At 42.0% G+C, this 19,083-nt stretch overlaps 1 protein-coding gene across 1 annotated transcript; it reads right to left on the bottom strand.

Annotated features, from left to right (window-relative positions):
• Positions 1–13,653: 13,653 nt before the first annotated feature.
• ZNF281 (zinc finger protein 281) lies at positions 13,654–18,144 on the bottom strand. The gene has a single exon (XM_076337972.1). The coding sequence runs from the start codon at positions 18,142–18,144 to the stop codon at positions 15,505–15,507; it is 2,640 nt and encodes an 879-aa protein (XP_076194087.1). The 3' UTR covers positions 13,654–15,504.
• Between the last annotated feature and the right edge of the window lie 939 nt (positions 18,145–19,083).

Here is a 19,083-nt window from a genome sequence, read left to right as displayed (position 1 = left end):
TGAGGCAAGAAAATAGCCCGGAAAGTTTGATTTGGGATTCAGTGATTCTGTTTATGCATTCACTACCCTTTAGCAGCTGTACAACCTACAGGCGATTTCAAAAGTAGAAGACTATAAAAGGCTTTCCAATTATGCACACTCAATACTGATAATACTTATCAGTATTCACTTAACTGAATATCTGCATTCACTTAACAATTCGCACGATCAGACCCCACAGAACAACTCGATGGTCTTCTAGAGATAGAATGAGTCCAATAAGATCACCAAATTATGCACCTGTGAAATTTTTTTTTTTTTTAATCAACGTATCTATTTTCCAGAGACCTAATTACCTTTAGAAATCCCCTTCCTTAAGAAATCAGTTAAGCTGCTAATGTGAGAAATAAGTAGTTGTCATAACTATGGGCACAAGTGCTTCTACTGGAATTGAGAAAGCTGCCAACTCGCGGAGATCTGGCTCCACAATCTATTTTGCCTCTATAACTTTTACCAATGTAGTGTCTAAATAAAACTCAACCATTGTACACGTAAAGAATTAGAAAGTTCATGTTTCTCACATTTATAGACATTCTCTCAGCAAGAATACCAGAAGTCAAAGGAATAATTGAGGAATTAGGGGATTTTAGCCAAAAAGTCTGTTAATTTTCCTTCTCTTGACCTGTCAAAACTGTGCATGTCCTCAAAAACAGTGAAATTCAGATGGTCTTTAGTTGTCCAAGATTTCAAGGTTGCAGTCATTATTCAGAAAAGTAGCAACACAGTAATTAAGATAGCATGATCACAGCCATATTCCTAACCTGTACATACAAAAGGCTGGGTACTATACATTCTGCACATGAATTGCAGTATTTTTGAGAACTCGGAGTATTCTTTATTTTAATAATATAAATATGAAGAGAGATCTATACATTATAAATGAGGATGGCACAGGATTTCTTGTCAGAAGTGAAAAATCTGTGCATACACCAAGCAGCGACGCTCAACTTTCAAAAGGTCGACTGCAAATGAAGCTCCGCCATTTCTTCACTTTTACATGAATTTAGCAAAAAGTGTAATCAGTTAGAAGGAACAGGCATTATAACCGAAATAATTATTTCCTAGCATACTATACATAATTGCGTATGTTTATTATCACAGTGATGTCACATATAAATTAAATTATTCATGTTTATGTTTTGAAGATAGTATCTAAAACCATAAATACTGCTTTTAAAGTGAGTATATCAGAGAAAGTACTAATGGCATGACATGGAGGGAGATGAATGCATGGGCCAGAGGCAACTCCATTCTGAAGGCATAGAAAATATGCCAGCAGACTTGACCTCCTGACCTGAAGTTCTAGATAGAGCACAGCAAGAGAAAAGGAACAATCAGCAATTAAACTAGTGGGGAAAAAAAAAAAATGGAAAAACGCGTTGACGATCAATTTAAATCGAGTTTGTCACAGAAAAACACTAGCCCTGTCCTATTCAGTGCCCCCACGCACACCTGTGCCAGGATAAGTATTTTATTAGGCCTCCAAGAATGGGATGAAGAGTATGATTTATGTGAAAAATGAGCCTTCTTTTTTTGCTGGAGAGAACAAGCAACCAAGGACTGCAGAAGGTAGGCTGGCTTCCTTCAGTAATAGTGCCACCTTAGAGTATTCAAAATAGCCTCAGAACACAAGACCACTGACAGTGCAAAAACCTAAATAACGTCCCTCACACTGTTCCTTCTTTCACCACAAAAAAGGTGGAATAAAAAAATACCATTTCCTACCAAGCTTATCTACAGTACTTTTACACTCTGCACCAGTCACTAAGACAGTGCTTATGACAGACTGGAAAGTGTATACGTGATTGTATGCGATGCACTGCTTTAGCTTACAATAAAATTTTAAATCAAACTGAACTATAACATCTTTCCTGTGCTCAGTCTGCAATATGAGAAGGTTATTCCCATTTAGCTTAAAATAGATAACTCCTCAACTTAAGCTACGTTCATTTGGTTTAACTCAAAATAACAGTTTGTGAAAGTTTTATTAAAATGGTTAAAAAAAATACATTTTAAATACAATCAACATAATTATCTTCTTTATTCAGTGAGAAAAGACTGTGCAAGCATTTAATTCATTATCTGGGCAGTTACAGTTACACTTCTCAAAACTATTGTTTGGTATTGCCTGCAGTTTAAGAGTGGTTGATCAATGCAATACTACCAATTTAACATGCAAACCTAAATGAATTTCTGGCTGCAGGTACTACTAGAAGGGAAAGGTGCCTTTCCTACATATCCTCCATAAAGCTCCAATTATTTTAAAAAAAGCTGGGGGGGGAATTAATTTGGTATTTACTTTATATATAGATGTTTAGGAAAGTCAAATGTTTACCAGAATGAAATATCCTGGTAAAATTTTCCCTTGCAAATGAAAAAAAAAATGGTTTTGGAGGGGCAACAGAACGAGCAAGTCACATCCTTCAGGGACTTCCATACATGTAACCACACAACTTGCTTATACTGCAGCTCATTCGATTAAATAGCCTTCAAAACAAGTAGATGTCTGATGGATTATTGTATTATAACTGGATAATTTGCAGCACTAGCTCATCTATAGGAATATGGAACTTGCAAAATCAGATAAACTAGCTATTGTATCTGGTCACATAACTTGCCCGAGGCAATGCAATTCCTGATGCTTCAGTGGGAGTTGTAAAAAGTCCAGTCCATCTTCATTGCCTTTAATATTATTCCAGCTGATATACTACAATTAATAGTGTATAGTTTGCCTTCTAAAATGTTACCCCAAAACCTTTCAAGATCTTGTTGTCAGAAGCTTGTAATTGCAAAGCTGATCACTCAGGCTGACATTTTCATCAACCACATTTGACGCTGTCAGATTCCTTCTGTGCACACATGCGCATGAAAATAAATATATACAGTGTTTATTCAGAAAGCCCTGCTCACTTCTAAGAAGAATGTTAATGAAAAATACATTGTCTTAACTATGCAAAAAAAAAAAGGGGGGGGGGGGGACACAGGACTTTTTCTTTGGAAATCTCTGGTACTCCCAAAGATGACTGAGCTTCAACAGGAATGTATCCTTTGTGTCAGGGGTACACTGCTGCTTATTTTCAAGAAAATCTACCTAAATTAATCCACGTAATATAAATTTCTGAGAAACTGTAGTTGGCCCTATTCCTCCAGTATGTCAGAATACGTGCCTCCTGCCCTGCCAAGAGGGGTAAAACCAAACTATCCATGTAAAGGCCAGTTACAACAGCTCTATATCATAAAAGCAGTAAGACATCCAGGTTGCAAGCAAATACCAATCCTCTGCATCTCGTGCAGAAGAAATAAAATCTATACGCAGACAAAAGGCAATAGCACAGAGGGACAAGGAGTCTGGTGAAACTGGAACAGAACAGGAGGGAAGAACAGAACGTGTAGCTGGATGCAGAAACAGGTCAGGCAAGGAACGCGGGAACAGAAATAAGATTAGGACAGAAGAAGAAGGGTACACATGAAAGATGATGGAATTAGCAAAGCGGGAGCCAAGAGAGGAGAGAGGCAAAGACTTGTAGAGCAGGGAGATCTGAATGAGATGACTGTGGTATTTGCTTACTGAGTTAAGAACTGCACTAAGAGAAGCAGGATTAGACCACGGTAGAAGGAACAAGGTTCAAGTCCGAAATTACAAGTAAGAGTTCATCTGCTAGAGTTACTGCTTCCTGGTCCACAATAAAGATCAAAATAACCAAGTACACCATTATTAAGATACCAGCATCTACCTGTGAAAACAACTAGCAAAGAGGTTTTCTCCACTAGTCCTGTTCCGTGAAGGGTGACAACCAGCTACTACCGTCAGTTACTCTGCTAGCTCAAATGACAATGGTCCTGTCATCCAAGGGCTTCAGACCTGCTGCTGAACTAGAACACCATCAATAGAAAGTCCACCTTGTGGCATTTTGCCTGTTTTCTCAGCTTGCTATATTAAAAAAAGAAAACCAAACAGGAAAAACATACACAGAAAAACTGTACAAGAATATCAGGATTAGAACTTGAAGCCATAAATTTGTCCTGAGGCTAGTTGTTAAATATTTTCTGACAAACTCCCTAAATTCAGTAACTACAGACTGACACACATGAATAAAGGGCTCGCTTTCCACGTTATTAGAGCAAAAAGTTTCATAAAAATCAATAATCGCAGTGTTCAGCAATAATATGGCTTTGCATCTCAAAGAGGATAGTATTCTCTAACACTCTAGTGGAACATTAGTCCAGTACCTACCCTTTAAAAAAAAATATAACATCCTTCTATTGCAACATCTCAGAGAACCAGGGATTTTCACAGAAATTTTTAGTGCATTTACATGATGTATCCTTGACAAGTACACACAGAGTATGCACTGAAGAGTGTTTAAAAGCATGAAAAATATATCTGTAAGCATAAACCAACAAAGACTTACTGTTTATAGAAGCCAGAAAAGTTGAAGATGGAAATATTGAGTTAGTCCAAGCAACACCCACTGATAAAACCCAAGGACTGTGATGAAATCAAGTCTAACAAACAAAAGAAGTGTAGGGCACAGAAATGAAAGGCCTATAGCTGGTATGCCAGAAAAATGCCGACCTCAGTTAAAAGCCATTACTTAAAACTAGTCCTACAATAGTTGTCCGAAAAGTACAAAGCTTCCCATTATCATTGATAACTATCACCACATGGAAACTCAGGATTCACTGCAACATCATCTAGCGTTACTGCCCTGATCCCGAGAAACAGCCAGACCAGACCCACCGAAAAAGACCCAAATTATATTGCCGTAATATCCAGCTTTGATTAAGCCTTGAAAAACATCTGGAATACAAAACTTATGTTCCTGCTGTCATCCATTCACTATACACTTTTTAATCCCCATCCTTTTTAATCATTTTTTGCTTTCTGTTTCAAAAAAAAAAAAAAAAAAAAAAAAAAATCTGGCTCAACCAGTCAAGACAATCTTTTGCAACAACCGAGCCCGTGACCAGAACAGCTAACAGCAATGCCTGAAACAGCCTAATGCTGTTACAACTTATCAACAGACTGATAAGATAATGCTCTGTGCCTGCCTTTCTCCAGCAGAAAGATTTCGAGTTAAAGTCTGAACCAAAACCAGGAGCTGCATTCTCCCTGCTTTGCTTTTTTCTTTTCTCCCGCACGAGCTCTGAACAAGAGCAGCTTCAAGCCAGGCCATTTAAGCTAATGTGGGGGGGGAGAAGAGGAAAAAAGCAATTACCAACTCCCAAATCGTATAAATGAGCATCAGCTAGATGTTTCCTTATGGTAACCTTCTACAGTTAACAAGAAAGGAAAGAAGGAAAGTTAGTAAAATATAAAGAAGCAAACGGGATTTATTTAAAAATGCTTTCACTGTCTTTTCTTCTTAATCTTTACTAAAAGACTAAGGAAAACTTGTCATGGAAAATGCCTGCAGTTTAAAGCAGACTCAAGTGTCCAAGCTAGACACTGGAAACAACATTTAGCTGCTTAACACTGCATAGCGATAGGATTCCCAACAACGTCCTGAATTCTCTAGCCCCTTTGTTCCATTAAACAATGCACTTTCAGATACCCCATTGTACTACTTCCTAGAGACAAATACTGTCTCCTCAGCATAAAATCTGTTGTTGCTGTTTGCCACAGACCAACAATCAAACAAAACTATAGAGAATCACAGAACTGTTGGTGTTGGAAAGGACCTCTTGAGGCCATCTTGTCCAAATCCCCTGCTCAAGCCAGGTCAGCTCAGGACCATGTCCAGTCAGGCTTTAAGTATCTCCAGATGGAGACTCCACAACCTCCCTGGCAACTTATTCCTGTGTTTGACAACCCTCTCAGTAAAAAAGTGTTTTCTTGTGCTCAGAGGGAATTCCACATGTTTTAATTTGCGCCCATTGCCTCTCATCCTGTCGGTGGGCACTACTGTGAAGAGGCTGTCTCCCTCATCTTCATTCTTTCCCATTAGGCGTTTGTACACATTGACGAGATCCCCCTGAGCCTTGTCTTCTCCAGGCTGAACACTCCCAGCTCTCTCAGCCTCTCCTAATATGAAAGACACCAGGCCCTCAACCATCTTTGCGGCACTGTGCTGGACTCATTCCAGTAAGTCTATCTGTCTCTTGCACTGTGGAGCCCAGGACGTGCCCTCACCAGCGCTGAGTAGATTAGAAGGACACCTTCCTCGACCTCCGGCAATGCTCCTCCTGGTGCATCCCAGGATACTGTTAGCCTTTTTTGCCATGAGGGCACATTGCTGGCTCTCGGTCAGCTTGTTGTCCACCAGGACCCCAAAGTCCTTCTCGGCGAAACTGTTTTCCAGCCAGGTGGCCCCCAGCATGTACTGATGCGTAGGGTTATTGCTCCCCAGAGGCGGGACTAAACATTTCACTTTGCTGAACTTCATGAGATTCCCGTCAGCCTACTTCTTCAGCCTGCTAAACGCTAGGCATGGCAGCTTGCAGGTTTTGTTTCATATTAGCACATTAAGGTAAAAAAAAGTAGAAAACATTGGTTTACCATAACTTTGCTAGCATGTGCAGATACTGCATAGCACTTGATCTTCACTAAGAATTTACCTCACTCCTTGGCACACTTTTTCCCCTGGAAAAAATAAAATCATTGTTTCCACTTTCCATCCCCCAAAGAATTTGACATGAAGTTGCAAAAATAAGTCTCTGCAAAAATGTAAGTCAGGTCCTAGCTTATAAAGTAAGCTTTATGGGTAAGTCTTCTCATTTGTAGAGGAGAACAAGTTAATTAAATCTTTCTAACCAATTATTAACATACTGTTCCACCTATCTTTTGATCTTTGCATATTAAAGTCACTTCTCACCGTACACAAGATCCGTTTATATGGTATTAGCATATTGTTTTCCTGGAATATGTTTTAAGGACTTATAGTATTATATGGTAACTGCTGTTTCACTCTCTGAGTTTACACAGCTCTGAAATAACATGTGCATAATCTAAACTTACCTTTTCTTTTTTTTTTTTCCCCCCTCAACAGCTGTCCTTTTGATGAAGCATATTCTCAAAGAGGCACACTCCCAACCAAAGTCCCTGATTCAGGTGCTCACCCAGGCTGTGGCCTTATGGGAGTAGCATCCGTCATCGAGGAAACAACCTGCTCTTCAAAAGAACATGTAGTCAGGTCCTTGGCTAAAAAAAAAGAAAAATAAATAAAAATCCAACAACCTATTTCCTATTTTTACTCCTTTACAGGATAAAAAAAAATATATATCTCATTATCTGATCATAGAGAACCAGTTCTGTAGATACGACTTCTTAGAAAAAAGAACAAATCTCCATTACCTTTACTGCACACTTTAGAGTTTGCTCCGCTACACAGGCCTCTCCTCTACAAGAGACAGCACAATTCAGATCGACATTGCTGAAACCTTGAGAAAGTCCTAAACTAGCAGGTAGTGCCATTATTTAAGAATGACAGATGATTCTCTATGGTTAAAGAAAATTGCTGAGCACCGCAATTCAAAAACCTCTGCTCAAGTTGGATGGAGCAACAGGGTCTCCCTGTTAGGAAACAGCCACAACATTCAGATGCTTTCTGCAAAATGCTTTGCTTTTTTATACAGGCCACCAAGAAATCTGAGCCTTCCTATATTTCACCACAGTGCATTACAAGCCTGCAGATACACATAAAAGTAAGTGGAAAATTAATGACATGAAGATTTGCGATTTTTCTAGATTCAAAATTATAAGAAGCTACTGGTAACTTTGAATGCCTCACTGCTGTGCATCCAAAAATCACAACAGACTATTACAGAGTACCTTAAGAAGCCAGAAGGTCCTTCACCAGTCATATAGCCCCCCTACTTTCCTTCTTTTCCCAACTCCTTGCCACACATCGTTCCTGTAACAATATCTATATTGAGAAAGAACTCCACGTTATTTCTAGATTTTGCAAACTGACAATTTACAACACATTTTCTAATCTTTTGATTTTGTTCACCGATGGGAGAAGGGGGATCCTCTGTTTTATTTGTGTCCTTTCTGGCGGAGAAATAACAACAAAAAAAAAGAACAGCTCTTTGAGAAGCTTGTGTCAGCTCCATTGTCAAGACAAAGGTCACTGCATTCCTATTCATGATGACCTACAACTGTACCCATTTAAAGACTTCATTATGCTATATTAGAGGGACCTCTTTCTCAGCGGTTTTAATTTAGCTTCATTGTGAGAAAAACAAAACATGCAAGCATCAGAATACGCTGTTAGAAATAGTAAAAACTGATGATCTTAACTACCAGCAGTCTTATTCCATTTGCCATCCACTCTGAAGATGACGTGTGAAGTATGATTTCCACAACCATGTAAAACAAAGTATGAAACTACTTTTACTCTGAAGGGCCTCTCTAAACTCCAAAATAAATAAATAATCAAATTCAGTGTACCTACACAAAAATTACTGCAATCTCTCAAAAAATCCAAGTTCCAACACCTCCAGATGAGTAATGGGTTTAACCCTCATCTCCCCAGACTACTATTAAATGACTATTATAGAAGCAAACCTGGAAAGAAGTTTTAATTAAGAAAGTTCAGGAAATAAACTTTTAAATCATCTACACATTTCATACAGACTTAACTCTACACTAAGAGCACCAAGTGTACATGTTTAGTTACAGGGTTTGATGGACCTAGTACATGAACTGCTTCATGATATAATTTGACCTAAGCTTTCTAAGGTTGACAAGTTTCTTAAGCTAAACAGATTGAATATTTTTAATGACACATCTCCATTGACTACTGTTGAATAACCCTCGGGACTAAAGCTGGCCAGACCTGAGATGGCAGAATTTTGGCAGAGATACCTGCATTTCATTTTCACAAAGCAAATCAATACTTGGAAATGGCAGGTCTTCAGAAAAACCTAGGGGTTCTAAGAAATGGAGCGTGCTGTGCTGTCTCTCACCCTTCCAAATCACTGACCACAGCCCAGCTGCAAAAGGAAGGCCACGTTCTCTCTACCGAGATCGCACGATTGCCTACTGCCCCTTAAGACATGATGGGGCCATCAGCTTCTACGAGCAAATGTGTTATCGCCAACCTGACCAAATTCCAAGCAGATAGCTAACACAATATAAATGCCCTCTTCAGCTGCATAACCTAATCCTTATTAGTCTCGTTTTCCAGTATTACCAAGGACTTTCTAAGATAATACATTTTTCATTCTAGAGATCCATTTTTGTTTAATGGATAGATCCATAGGCATATCTTACTCACCATAATTTAAAGCACCTCAGCAAAACATGCAAGATGTTTTATTACACATCTATATATTCCCCCATTACAAGAAAGCAAATTAAAGTGATTCTAAACCTCGTCACTCACGGAGCTGCGTATGGATTTCTTTGTAAATTCTACTCTTCAAAATAGGTCTCAGCCTGGTTTTATTTCCACTCATCTCAGAACGTAAGAGCATCCAAAAAAACTCCCACCTGTGAGATTTTTTTCCCCTCCAGAAAAAAATATTCACAATCTTTGAGCAGACTGAACCATCCTTACCATCATCAATATGATTTCTGGCCACCTGCCACCACCCGCACACATCATGCCCCAGTCAAGACTCTAACCTCCTATCCACTGGGAACAGAGTGCAAGCAGATGGAGAAGTTCACGCTGTAAGGAAAAATTGCGGGATTAAAAACAACCAGTCTTTTGGCCTTTGAGAAAAATCAAAATGAAATCTCTTTTGCCAACAGCACGAAGTAAAAGTTCCTTCTGAACAAGAACACAGGAACATTCTGAATGGCAAAAACCTGGCTTTAGATAAAGCAGGTTTTAGCACTGAAGGTGGCACATGTGCTACTACAGAGTATCTGATGCTTGCTGCAGATCCTGCATAATAACCATTATATGCCTCATTAGTTCAGAGAATGTTTTGATATTTGTAGCACTAAATAAGAGACTATTTAAAAAACATTTTAAGGTAAGAGACTATATTAAAATAATCAAAGAAATATATCCTTAAATTAGTTCTTAATTCTTTCTTCGTTTTGAGTCTGGCTAGATAATATCTTGTCAAATTTCAGACCAAGTCCCCAAGTACACACAGGCAGCTTTCTAGTGTAGCTTCATACCATTACGTAGGACAGGCTTGGGTTTAAAATTACCAAATCCACTAGAAATTTAATAAAAACAAAATATTGAAAAGGATCAATATTAAAATACAGTACTATGCTATATACAAAAAGTGACATTACTATAAAGATTATGAATCAAGCATTGTAAGTTAAAAAAATGCCAGAACTAAATCTTCCTTTTAATCCGCAATTCATCCCATCTTGTATGTGCACTATGACAGCCTGATTACATGATGAGACAGTATTTTTTTCCAAGCAACACTGCCTCGCTGTTTGTACCCACAACTAACAGGATGGCAACACTCAGAGAACGAAGCAGGGCTATGCTTAATGAGGCTGCTATCTGCAGAACCTGGTTTCACTTGTTGCAGATGCCAGATTTACAGCGAACACAAGAAAAGGGAAAAGACAACCTAGTGATTGAGGCTCTTGAATGTCACCTTCGAGAACTAACTTACCCCATGACTCTGCCCCACGGCTTCTACTTGATTCTAGACAATCAGCTATTCCACATTTACTAAGCTGGTAAATATTCCTCAACTTCTCTCCGCACAGACGCAGTTTGAAACAGCAGGGGTCTTATACCGAGGAACTCAGCTTCAATCAGTGTCAAAGAGATTAAATTCCTGTACCTATCCCTCCGAGTCATAGGTATCAAAATGAAACTGGGCATCCAAAAGTAAAGTTTTAGCATCAGAATCTATAAAGCCCATAAGATTAGAATATCAGTATAAGGATATGAAAAAATAAATTTATTTTCTTTTGTAATGTAGCCAGGTATTACTGTCTGTGAGAAAACAAACAATGCTGAAATAAATCTGGGTTTTAACTGCAAGTGAAAAAGGGGACACAAGAAACATGTTTTGAACAACATGGGTAACAAAGTATATCATAGCTGTTCATTTGCTAAACGGTATATATCCTGTGTTCCAAATGCTGTGCACAATTCTATACCTTATTGTTTTAAAAAAAAAATTTGCATAAAAATCACCTCAGAATGTTAAAAGTGAAGACTCTACAGTTTATGTAAGAAGCCAGAAAACAAATTCCAGTCTGAGAATATGCAACATATGCCCCCGTATAGGACAGGTTAGAAGAAACTGCCACTTGGACTAACATACCGAACAATTGTAATAGCCCGATCTGTTATTCTGGAGGGGTCATCTTCGGAGATAGAGCCTCCAAACTTTCAAGTCTCTGAACGTAAAAGCATTTTCAAAGACTCTGAATTGATTATTATCAGGTTTTCAAGAACAGTGATTCAACAAGGGACACCCATCAACCTAGTCTAAAGTCCTAGCTCCAATATAGGATGTTGCTAGTTTGGGGGTGGGGGTGTGTGTGATTCTGATTTGTTTTTAAAGCAGCATAGGATGAAAAAGTCAGTGGAACAAGAAAGTTTTCTTCCTTAATCTTATTTTAGGAAATACGTGAGCAATTTTTGCAGAAGTTTCCCAGAGAAAGATAGTGTGTGGAGTGTGAGACAGACAAAGCCTGGAAAATTCCAACCCAAACGGTTAAAGCTGGCAGTCAGCAGAGGCTGAAAACAGAATCTTCCATTTTAAAGCGACCTGACTCCCTTCAACACATACAACAAAAACCAGGGAGGTAGTGACTTACACGTTCTCACACGTATCTTCTCAGGCATAACAGACATTTCCACAGTCACAACTGCAGCTTCACATGAACAACCCTGATTTCCAGTTGGGGGGGGAAAAAGCAGAAGCATCACTCAGAAAAATACATTGTTTTCATGCACAAAATATTGGGGCGGGGGGGGGGGGGGCCACGAAAAAATTGAAACAACAGAAACCCGCTAATGCAATACATTGAATTATTCCAGTATCTTCTCAAGGTCTCCATGAGGCATCAGACAGCTTTTCTTCATCAGTAGTCCATAAACCCGAAATTGTGATCTGCCTTTGCACCATCATATTTTCACTTTTTTTCCATCCCTCTCTCATTTCACCGATTTCTTACTCTAAAATTTCACAAGTCTGTTTCCAATTTCAGTAATTCAGGAACTACTACAAATTTTAGCTAGGTCTTCTAGATCATCTGCAGGCAGGTCAGACATGCACTTCTAGTGGCTTGGGGCATACAGACACATTCACAATCCGGGGTACCACAATGCGTTTGTTCCAAAGCAAAAACACGTTATGTGAGCTACTATAAGAAGCAGCATAACAGTTTATGCACAATTTTCTATCATCATGTACATCAATTCTTCTTTACACTCTTGTAGGTGGTAGGAAACAGGTTACCATTCCCCTCCCGCAATTCCTTTAAAAGCAACAAAAAATTAAACCAAGAACTAAAGTGGAAAAAAAAAATTCAAGGGCCATTTTGCTTTCCTTTTTCCTTCTCTCGCCGCCACATACAAACGTACAAAATTCCAATAATTTCCCCCTCAGATTTTCTGAAATGATTCCTAGCAATGTTCTGAATATTAAACATTTAGCATGTTTCATATTTACTTTGGAAGGTTTTCATCCTCATTTGCTTTTCAGCATGCCAATGATTTTTCTCTTGCCTGTGTCATTGCCTTGATTCAAATTGCTGTCTTCTGCTCTTCAATACGCTATTTTTCAACCATTTTGAGATTTCAGCACTGCTACTCTTATACTCGCATGCAAAGCTGAAGAAAAATACAGATTAAGGAAACACACAAACTATCTTCAGATTACCTAAAACACTTTTAAGTATTTTGCTATAAGATTATTTTTACTAGGCTTTCCTTATAATGCAGAAGTTAGAGCAGGAAGGAAAAAAAAAAACCAAACAAACAAAAAAACCAGATAGAGGACTTTCTAAAATCTTTACTTTGAACAAAATTGTGTTATATATGTGTCATTCTGGATTTCCAGCAATTACAAAACGTCTTTGAAGTTAACAATATGCAACTTATGTATTTTTTAACCAAAATCATATATAAAAAGACACAGGTTTAAAAAGATGAGGTTGTACGAAGAGTTTAACTTAAGGAATATGTTAATTTTTGCCTTGGAAGCTAAAGGTATGAGATAGAGCCCTGATTTCTAAAATAGCGCATTCAGACTATCTGACCCAAAAAAAAACTGAAGGAAGAAAACAAGCTCAAAACATGCCAGTAAGTTGTATTATTCCTTCTCCAAATTTCACCTCATAACGTTTCCTTAATAGCTTCTCAAAAGTATGACTGGATAATAGAAGTGATATCTTTATGATTTTGTGAATAATGGGTTTTATTAGTATTAAGTTAAAGCAAACAGCCAGAACAATACATATGCAACTTCTACTACACACAATATAAAGAATGTAAATTATAACCTCCATGAAACAAAAGAAAAGGTACTGAAAAAGCCAACACAACGGTTATGCACCATTCCATCCCTGATAACAGGCCGGGTTCTGTGTTCAGAGAACAGTTGTTGTTTGCTTATTTAAACTGAAATAGGGTGAAATACATAATCAAGTAAAAAGAAAAAGTTAATGGAGTTACATGGATTCTATGAGAACAAACTCTAGATTAGTAAGGGGAAAAAAAAAGATAATTCACCTAGTAAAAGAGATTACAAGTGGGCTCAGGTTTCAATTTTTAGTGGTGAGGGACAACGGGAGAAATTACCCAGGATTTTTGTAACAACTCGTTTAATAATACACCACTTTCATAACAGAAGTGTTTTACACTTGCACAATGTTAATAACTTTATTATACATGGAAGCCTGTAATAGGCTGATTACACAATAAGACTGCAAACAACCACTGGTACTTTCCTGACACCAGAAAAGTACGTAAGACTGAAACATCACCAAGAGTACATAAAAAACCATCAGCATAAACATCACCAAAATTACATTAAAAAAAACTAATCAAAAAATACATTTGCAAAAAGTGGTTTAGAGCAGTGCCACTGCCTTTCAGCAGCTTTGCATGGCCACCAGTATTTCTAGCAGGTTTCCGTGGCTCCACAGGCATTAATCAGGATTCACATATAATAAATAATGTACCACAAAATATACATAAAGTAAGGCAATAATTCCAAAGAAAAGTTCTGTTGATATTAACAAGCCACTCAAGTTCTACTTTCGTAGTTGATGTCATCACCAGAAACCTTTGATGGAATTGCAGCCTTAGGCCCTAAAAGCCTGCAATGATGAACTGCTGCAAACCCCCACATCCGTAAAGAGCTCCAGTGACACCACTGGTACACTGCTGGGCACAGGGGTCCGTGTTAGCTGATCCTGATGCAGGACAGGGGCCTTAGTATGTACAATTGGGAGTATATTATTTCTTATCGTACATGGAAACCTTGACATAATTCTAAAACATGTGGGTGTTCATTGTTCATAATCTGATGTCATAAGACATCAGAAAGTACATAATAAGATACGCACTTTCTGGAATGTAAATCTTTTTAAAAGCTAGCTATTAAGTTGGGGTGAGAGAGTGGGTAGGGAAGAAGGGAAAGAAAAAGTCTAAATTAAAGGGGGGAAAAAAACCAAGATCAAGTCTGGAGGAACTGGGAGCACAAGAAAAGAGAGGGCACCTTACACACTAAAAGAACGTGGAAAAGGGGAAGAGCAAGAGACCGAGTTTTTTGAACCATGTATAATAAATAACGTATCCCAAAAGCATATCTGGATTATGACTGTAGGTTCAAGTTGGGGTTCTAATGACATGAACCAGACGCACACGTTTTGTTCACACGGTTTGTGTCAACAGAATCTCTTTACGGAATTACAGTCTTACACAGGAGTTCTGGGGACATTATTGTTTATATTAAAGCTACCATTCTGGGCTCTCCGTACAGACCCAAGAATATTTGCTCCACCTGCCTGGAATGAGCATCACCTGGAAGAACAGGAGTACTTTAAAAACAACGAGATTTAGGTAGCAAAATTCTTTCAGATCAGCCCAGGCATAAGAGAGACAGCAATTTGAAATGTCATAGATCCCTTCCTCAAAAAGCTGAGATATAGTTGTCACTATCTGTAAATTGGAAGTTCCAATACACTAGTGGTGCACAGAATTCCCATGCTTCGTTACACTTTCCTGAGAGTAAAGCAATTAGAATAAACCTTAGTCCTAGGAACAAAGTTAATTTTTTGCATTTTAAACTTTTGGGCTATTCCCTGACAATCTATATAATGTAAATTTGATTGCTAAACATTGTCACTTGAACAAAACCACTATTTTAATCTATTGATTTTTGATTAAAAACCATAATAAACAGATCTAAAAAAATCACACTAACAAAATAAACTAAATATGAAAAGTTGCATTGAAAGGGCATGTTACATTATTCTTAATAGGACCGTGTAGAAACATTCCAATGGCAGTGTTGTCAACGTAAAACAAAATTACATTAAGAAAACCCCACAGCCTGGTCACAGCCGGGACCTTACCTGTAACTCTGGCTGGTTGGGGTTTTTACTCGTGTACTACATGGCTCACTTACATCAGACATCATATTTGTATACCCTGAGAAATCTGACACTGAAGTCCTTACTCTATGGTCCACTTCTCCATTAGAGTTAGTGATAAAAGTCATTGGCACCCTGCTGCCCGACTTAAACTGAGAACCAAACGCTTGTGCAAAGTTCTCGATCTGGTAGGTTGCTCTAGGCTCTATGTCCTTCTGAGGATCTATCTGGCTAGTTAACTCCTGAGACGGGATCTGAAAGCTCGTTGAGGATTCTAAGTTTTTCTGTTCCTTCTGGCCAGTCAGTTTCTGAGATGTCGACTGGTAGTTAGACGAAGTCTCTAAGTTTTTCTGCGGATCAATGAGATCGTCCAGCTCTTGAGAAGGAGTCAACTGTTGATGCGTAGCCTCCAAAGCAGACAAGTAAAAGCCTGGTTGAGATCCAAGCAACATCCCAAACGGAGGTTTTGGCAACGCAGTTGGCAATACTGAGGTAACGGATTGGCTGAAGCCACACTCAAGTGGAGATGTAGTGTATATCTGTTTGTCTTGAAACAGAGTGTGGTTATGGAGAGTTGAAGACAAGCTAACAAATTGGAAACTGGGTCCAAAAGCAAAACCAGTGCTATTGGTTGTTCTTTCAAAGGCTTGTTGGAGGTATTTGGAGTATTCTTGCAACATGCTTGCCTTATCGTTTGAAACTGTTTGAGAGTTAGGGCTCAAGTTTTCTTCCTGAACCATCTCTGAATGTTCTCCTGAGGTGTGCAAGTCCACACGCTGTTCAGTTATACTGAAAGGATCTTCTTTCTGGCCTTCTGATTTGTGAGAGTACTGGTCCAAAAGGCTCTGTAAGACTTCATCAGGAATACCAGACTTGTCGTGGCAAGACTTTATTTCGCTATTTAAAGATGCTGAATCCATAAGAGACAATGGAGCTTCGTTATCCATAACACTAACACCTGCAGACTGGATGACGGACTGCTGGGAAGTCATGTGTCCGACATTAATTGAAAAGGCACTGTTACTGCTTGCAGTTTGCAAGTATCTTCTCTTCTTTGAAAACTGCATGGCATCATCGTAATTGCTACTTATTTGACCTGGTTTACCACCTGTACTTTGGAGAAGGCCAATAGTTTCTACACCGGTATTGGCTACTAGGCCTAGAGAGCCACTCTGTTTCCCAGACAGTGGTTTTTGCCCCAGAATATCTGGCAGCGGTGATACAAAATTAAGGTAATTTTTGTCTGCCTGTTTTCTGCTTCCTTTTTTCAAGACCAGTTTTGGCACCTTTTTCTGAAGCTCTTCTACGCCCGTGCCAACTAGACCACCACTGGAAGACACAATAGGAATATCAACTGCATAATTTGGCATGGCCACATTACTTGTAACTTGAGATTCAGTTACTTTGCTGCTACACTTATTTCCTTTGTTTTCAGTGGATATACTTTTTGTTTTACTTTTTCTCCTTGAGGAACTGGTATTTCCCTGAGACAACGCAGCCAAGCTACCCATGTTATTTGATGATCCGGGCTCCATTCCAGCACCTGCTTTACCTATGGCTTCACCACATGTTCTTCTGTGCTTCAACAGTCTATCAGTCCTTGAAAAATACTGCTGACAAGTGTCACATTTGTATGGCTTTTCTCCGCTATGCGTCCTCTTGTGTCTTTCCATGTGGTACTTCTGGATGAACTTCATACTGCACTGGTCGCACCCAAAAGGCTTCTCCCGACTGTGGATCTTCTCGTGTCTCTGCAGTAAGTACTTCTGGATGAAACCCATGCTGCACTGGCTGCACTGGAAAGGCCTCTCCCCCGTGTGAATGAGCACATGTCTGCGCAAGTGATAGGAGCTCCTGAAGGCAGCGCTGCAGTGTTCGCAGACGTGAGGTTTCTGACTGGGGGACGCAACGGCACCTTCCGCGTCTCCCACCAGGGGGGGTTTGGAAGAAGCGCTTGGCTTCCGCTTGGCTTTGATTCCCTGAGTTTCTGGCTTTGGCCTCTTTGCCTTCTTGACCTGGGCATCGTGCTTTGGCTCACCCGAGCTCCCAGGGGCGCCCTCGCCTCTGCCACTCAGTAACAGGTCTCGGTGGGGATGCTGGTGCAGGTGGTGAAGAAGGCTGAGGTCCTGAATCACGCTCTGGCCGCTTCCTTCCCCGCTGCTGCTCCCCAGGCCGGGGGGCCTCTCCTCCCCCGCCCCCCCGAAGAGCCCCCCGTAGTGGTGATGGTGCTGCGGCTGCTGCTGCTCCTCCTCCTCCTGCTCGCTGGGCTTCTCTTGCTTGATGCTCACTAGGGACTGCAGAAAGCCCCAGGGGCTCCTCTGCGAGGCGGAGGGAGCGGAGGGGAAAGCCCCCGCCGGCTCCTTCTTGAAAGTCATGTCCTGAGGGGGAGGAGGCGCCGGGGGCTCGGCCGCCGCCGTGGAGGAAGCGGCGGCGGAGGCCGGAGGTAACACGCACTGCGGGGGGTGCTGGGCCGCCGGGGGGGGCGCGGCCGCCCGGGTGAAGCTGGTGACCGGGGGCAGGCGGTGGTTGAACATAACCATGCCGGGGGGGAAGGTGGGCTCCATGGCCGCCGCCCTCTTGCCGCCGCCGCCGCCGAGGAAGCCGCTGCCGAGTTTCATCCCCCGGGAAGGCGGGCCGGGGAGGAGGCGCGGCCCAGAGGGGCTGCGGGACCCGCCGCCCGCCCGCCCGCCCGCCGGACACCGCTCGCCGCCTCGCTGGCGGGCGCCCGCTCAGCGGCCGGCTCCCGCGGCGGCCCGGCAGCCGCCGCCCGGGCGCATCGCCGCCACCCCCACCCGCGCCGACGGGCGGCCCCCGGCCCGGGCTGCACTTACGGCTCCCGCCGCCGCCGCCGCCGCCAGTTAAAAATAACGCCGCGTCCGCTCCACAATGGAATTAGCAGCCCCTGCGCCCCGCACTGCACATGCGCGGCGCGCGGCACGCTGGGTACGGCCCGGCCGGCCGGGCGGCCAGCAGGAGGGTAGCGCGCAGGCGCGACGGGCCCCCTCCCGCCCGCCGCCGCCGCCGCGGCGGCGCTCGCCTGGGGCGGGGGGGGGGGGGGGGGGGTGGCGGCGGTGCCATGTTGGTGGGCGCCGCCGAGGAGGGCCCGGCCCCCGGCCCGCAGCGCCTTCCGCCGCGTCCGCCCCGGGGCGTCGGCCGGGACCTTCCCGAGGCTCGGCTCCGCTCCCGCGGGCTGCCGGCCCCGCCGCGCGGCCAGGGCGGGAGCCCCGGGCAGCGCCGAGCGCCGTCTCCGGCGGGAGGAGAGGCCGCGCCGAGCCACGCGCCTCGGGCTCGCCGCCGCGCTTCTAAGAATAGAGCAAGCGACATCCTTCCTGCCATCAAAGAGCGCGGCAGCTGCCAGCGGTGGTGCTAAGCGGCGGGTAACGCGCGGTGCCGGCCCCCGCGGCTCTGGCGCTGCCGGCCGCGGCGGGCGGACGCCTGCCAGCCGGCGGGACCGGGCCGGCGGCAGCCTCTCCCCCGGCAGGAGGGGCTCGGCCTGTGGTTAAAACCAGAGGTGCCGCTTCACACACGCTAAGGTGGTTGCCCAACCGAAGCACATA

Source organism: Aptenodytes patagonicus, chromosome 5 (assembly GCF_965638725.1).
Source record: "Aptenodytes patagonicus chromosome 5, bAptPat1.pri.cur, whole genome shotgun sequence".
Taxonomy (NCBI): domain Eukaryota; kingdom Metazoa; phylum Chordata; class Aves; order Sphenisciformes; family Spheniscidae; genus Aptenodytes; species Aptenodytes patagonicus.
Note: the sequence above shows the minus strand (reverse complement) of the source record. Positions and strands in the feature narration are given on the sequence as shown.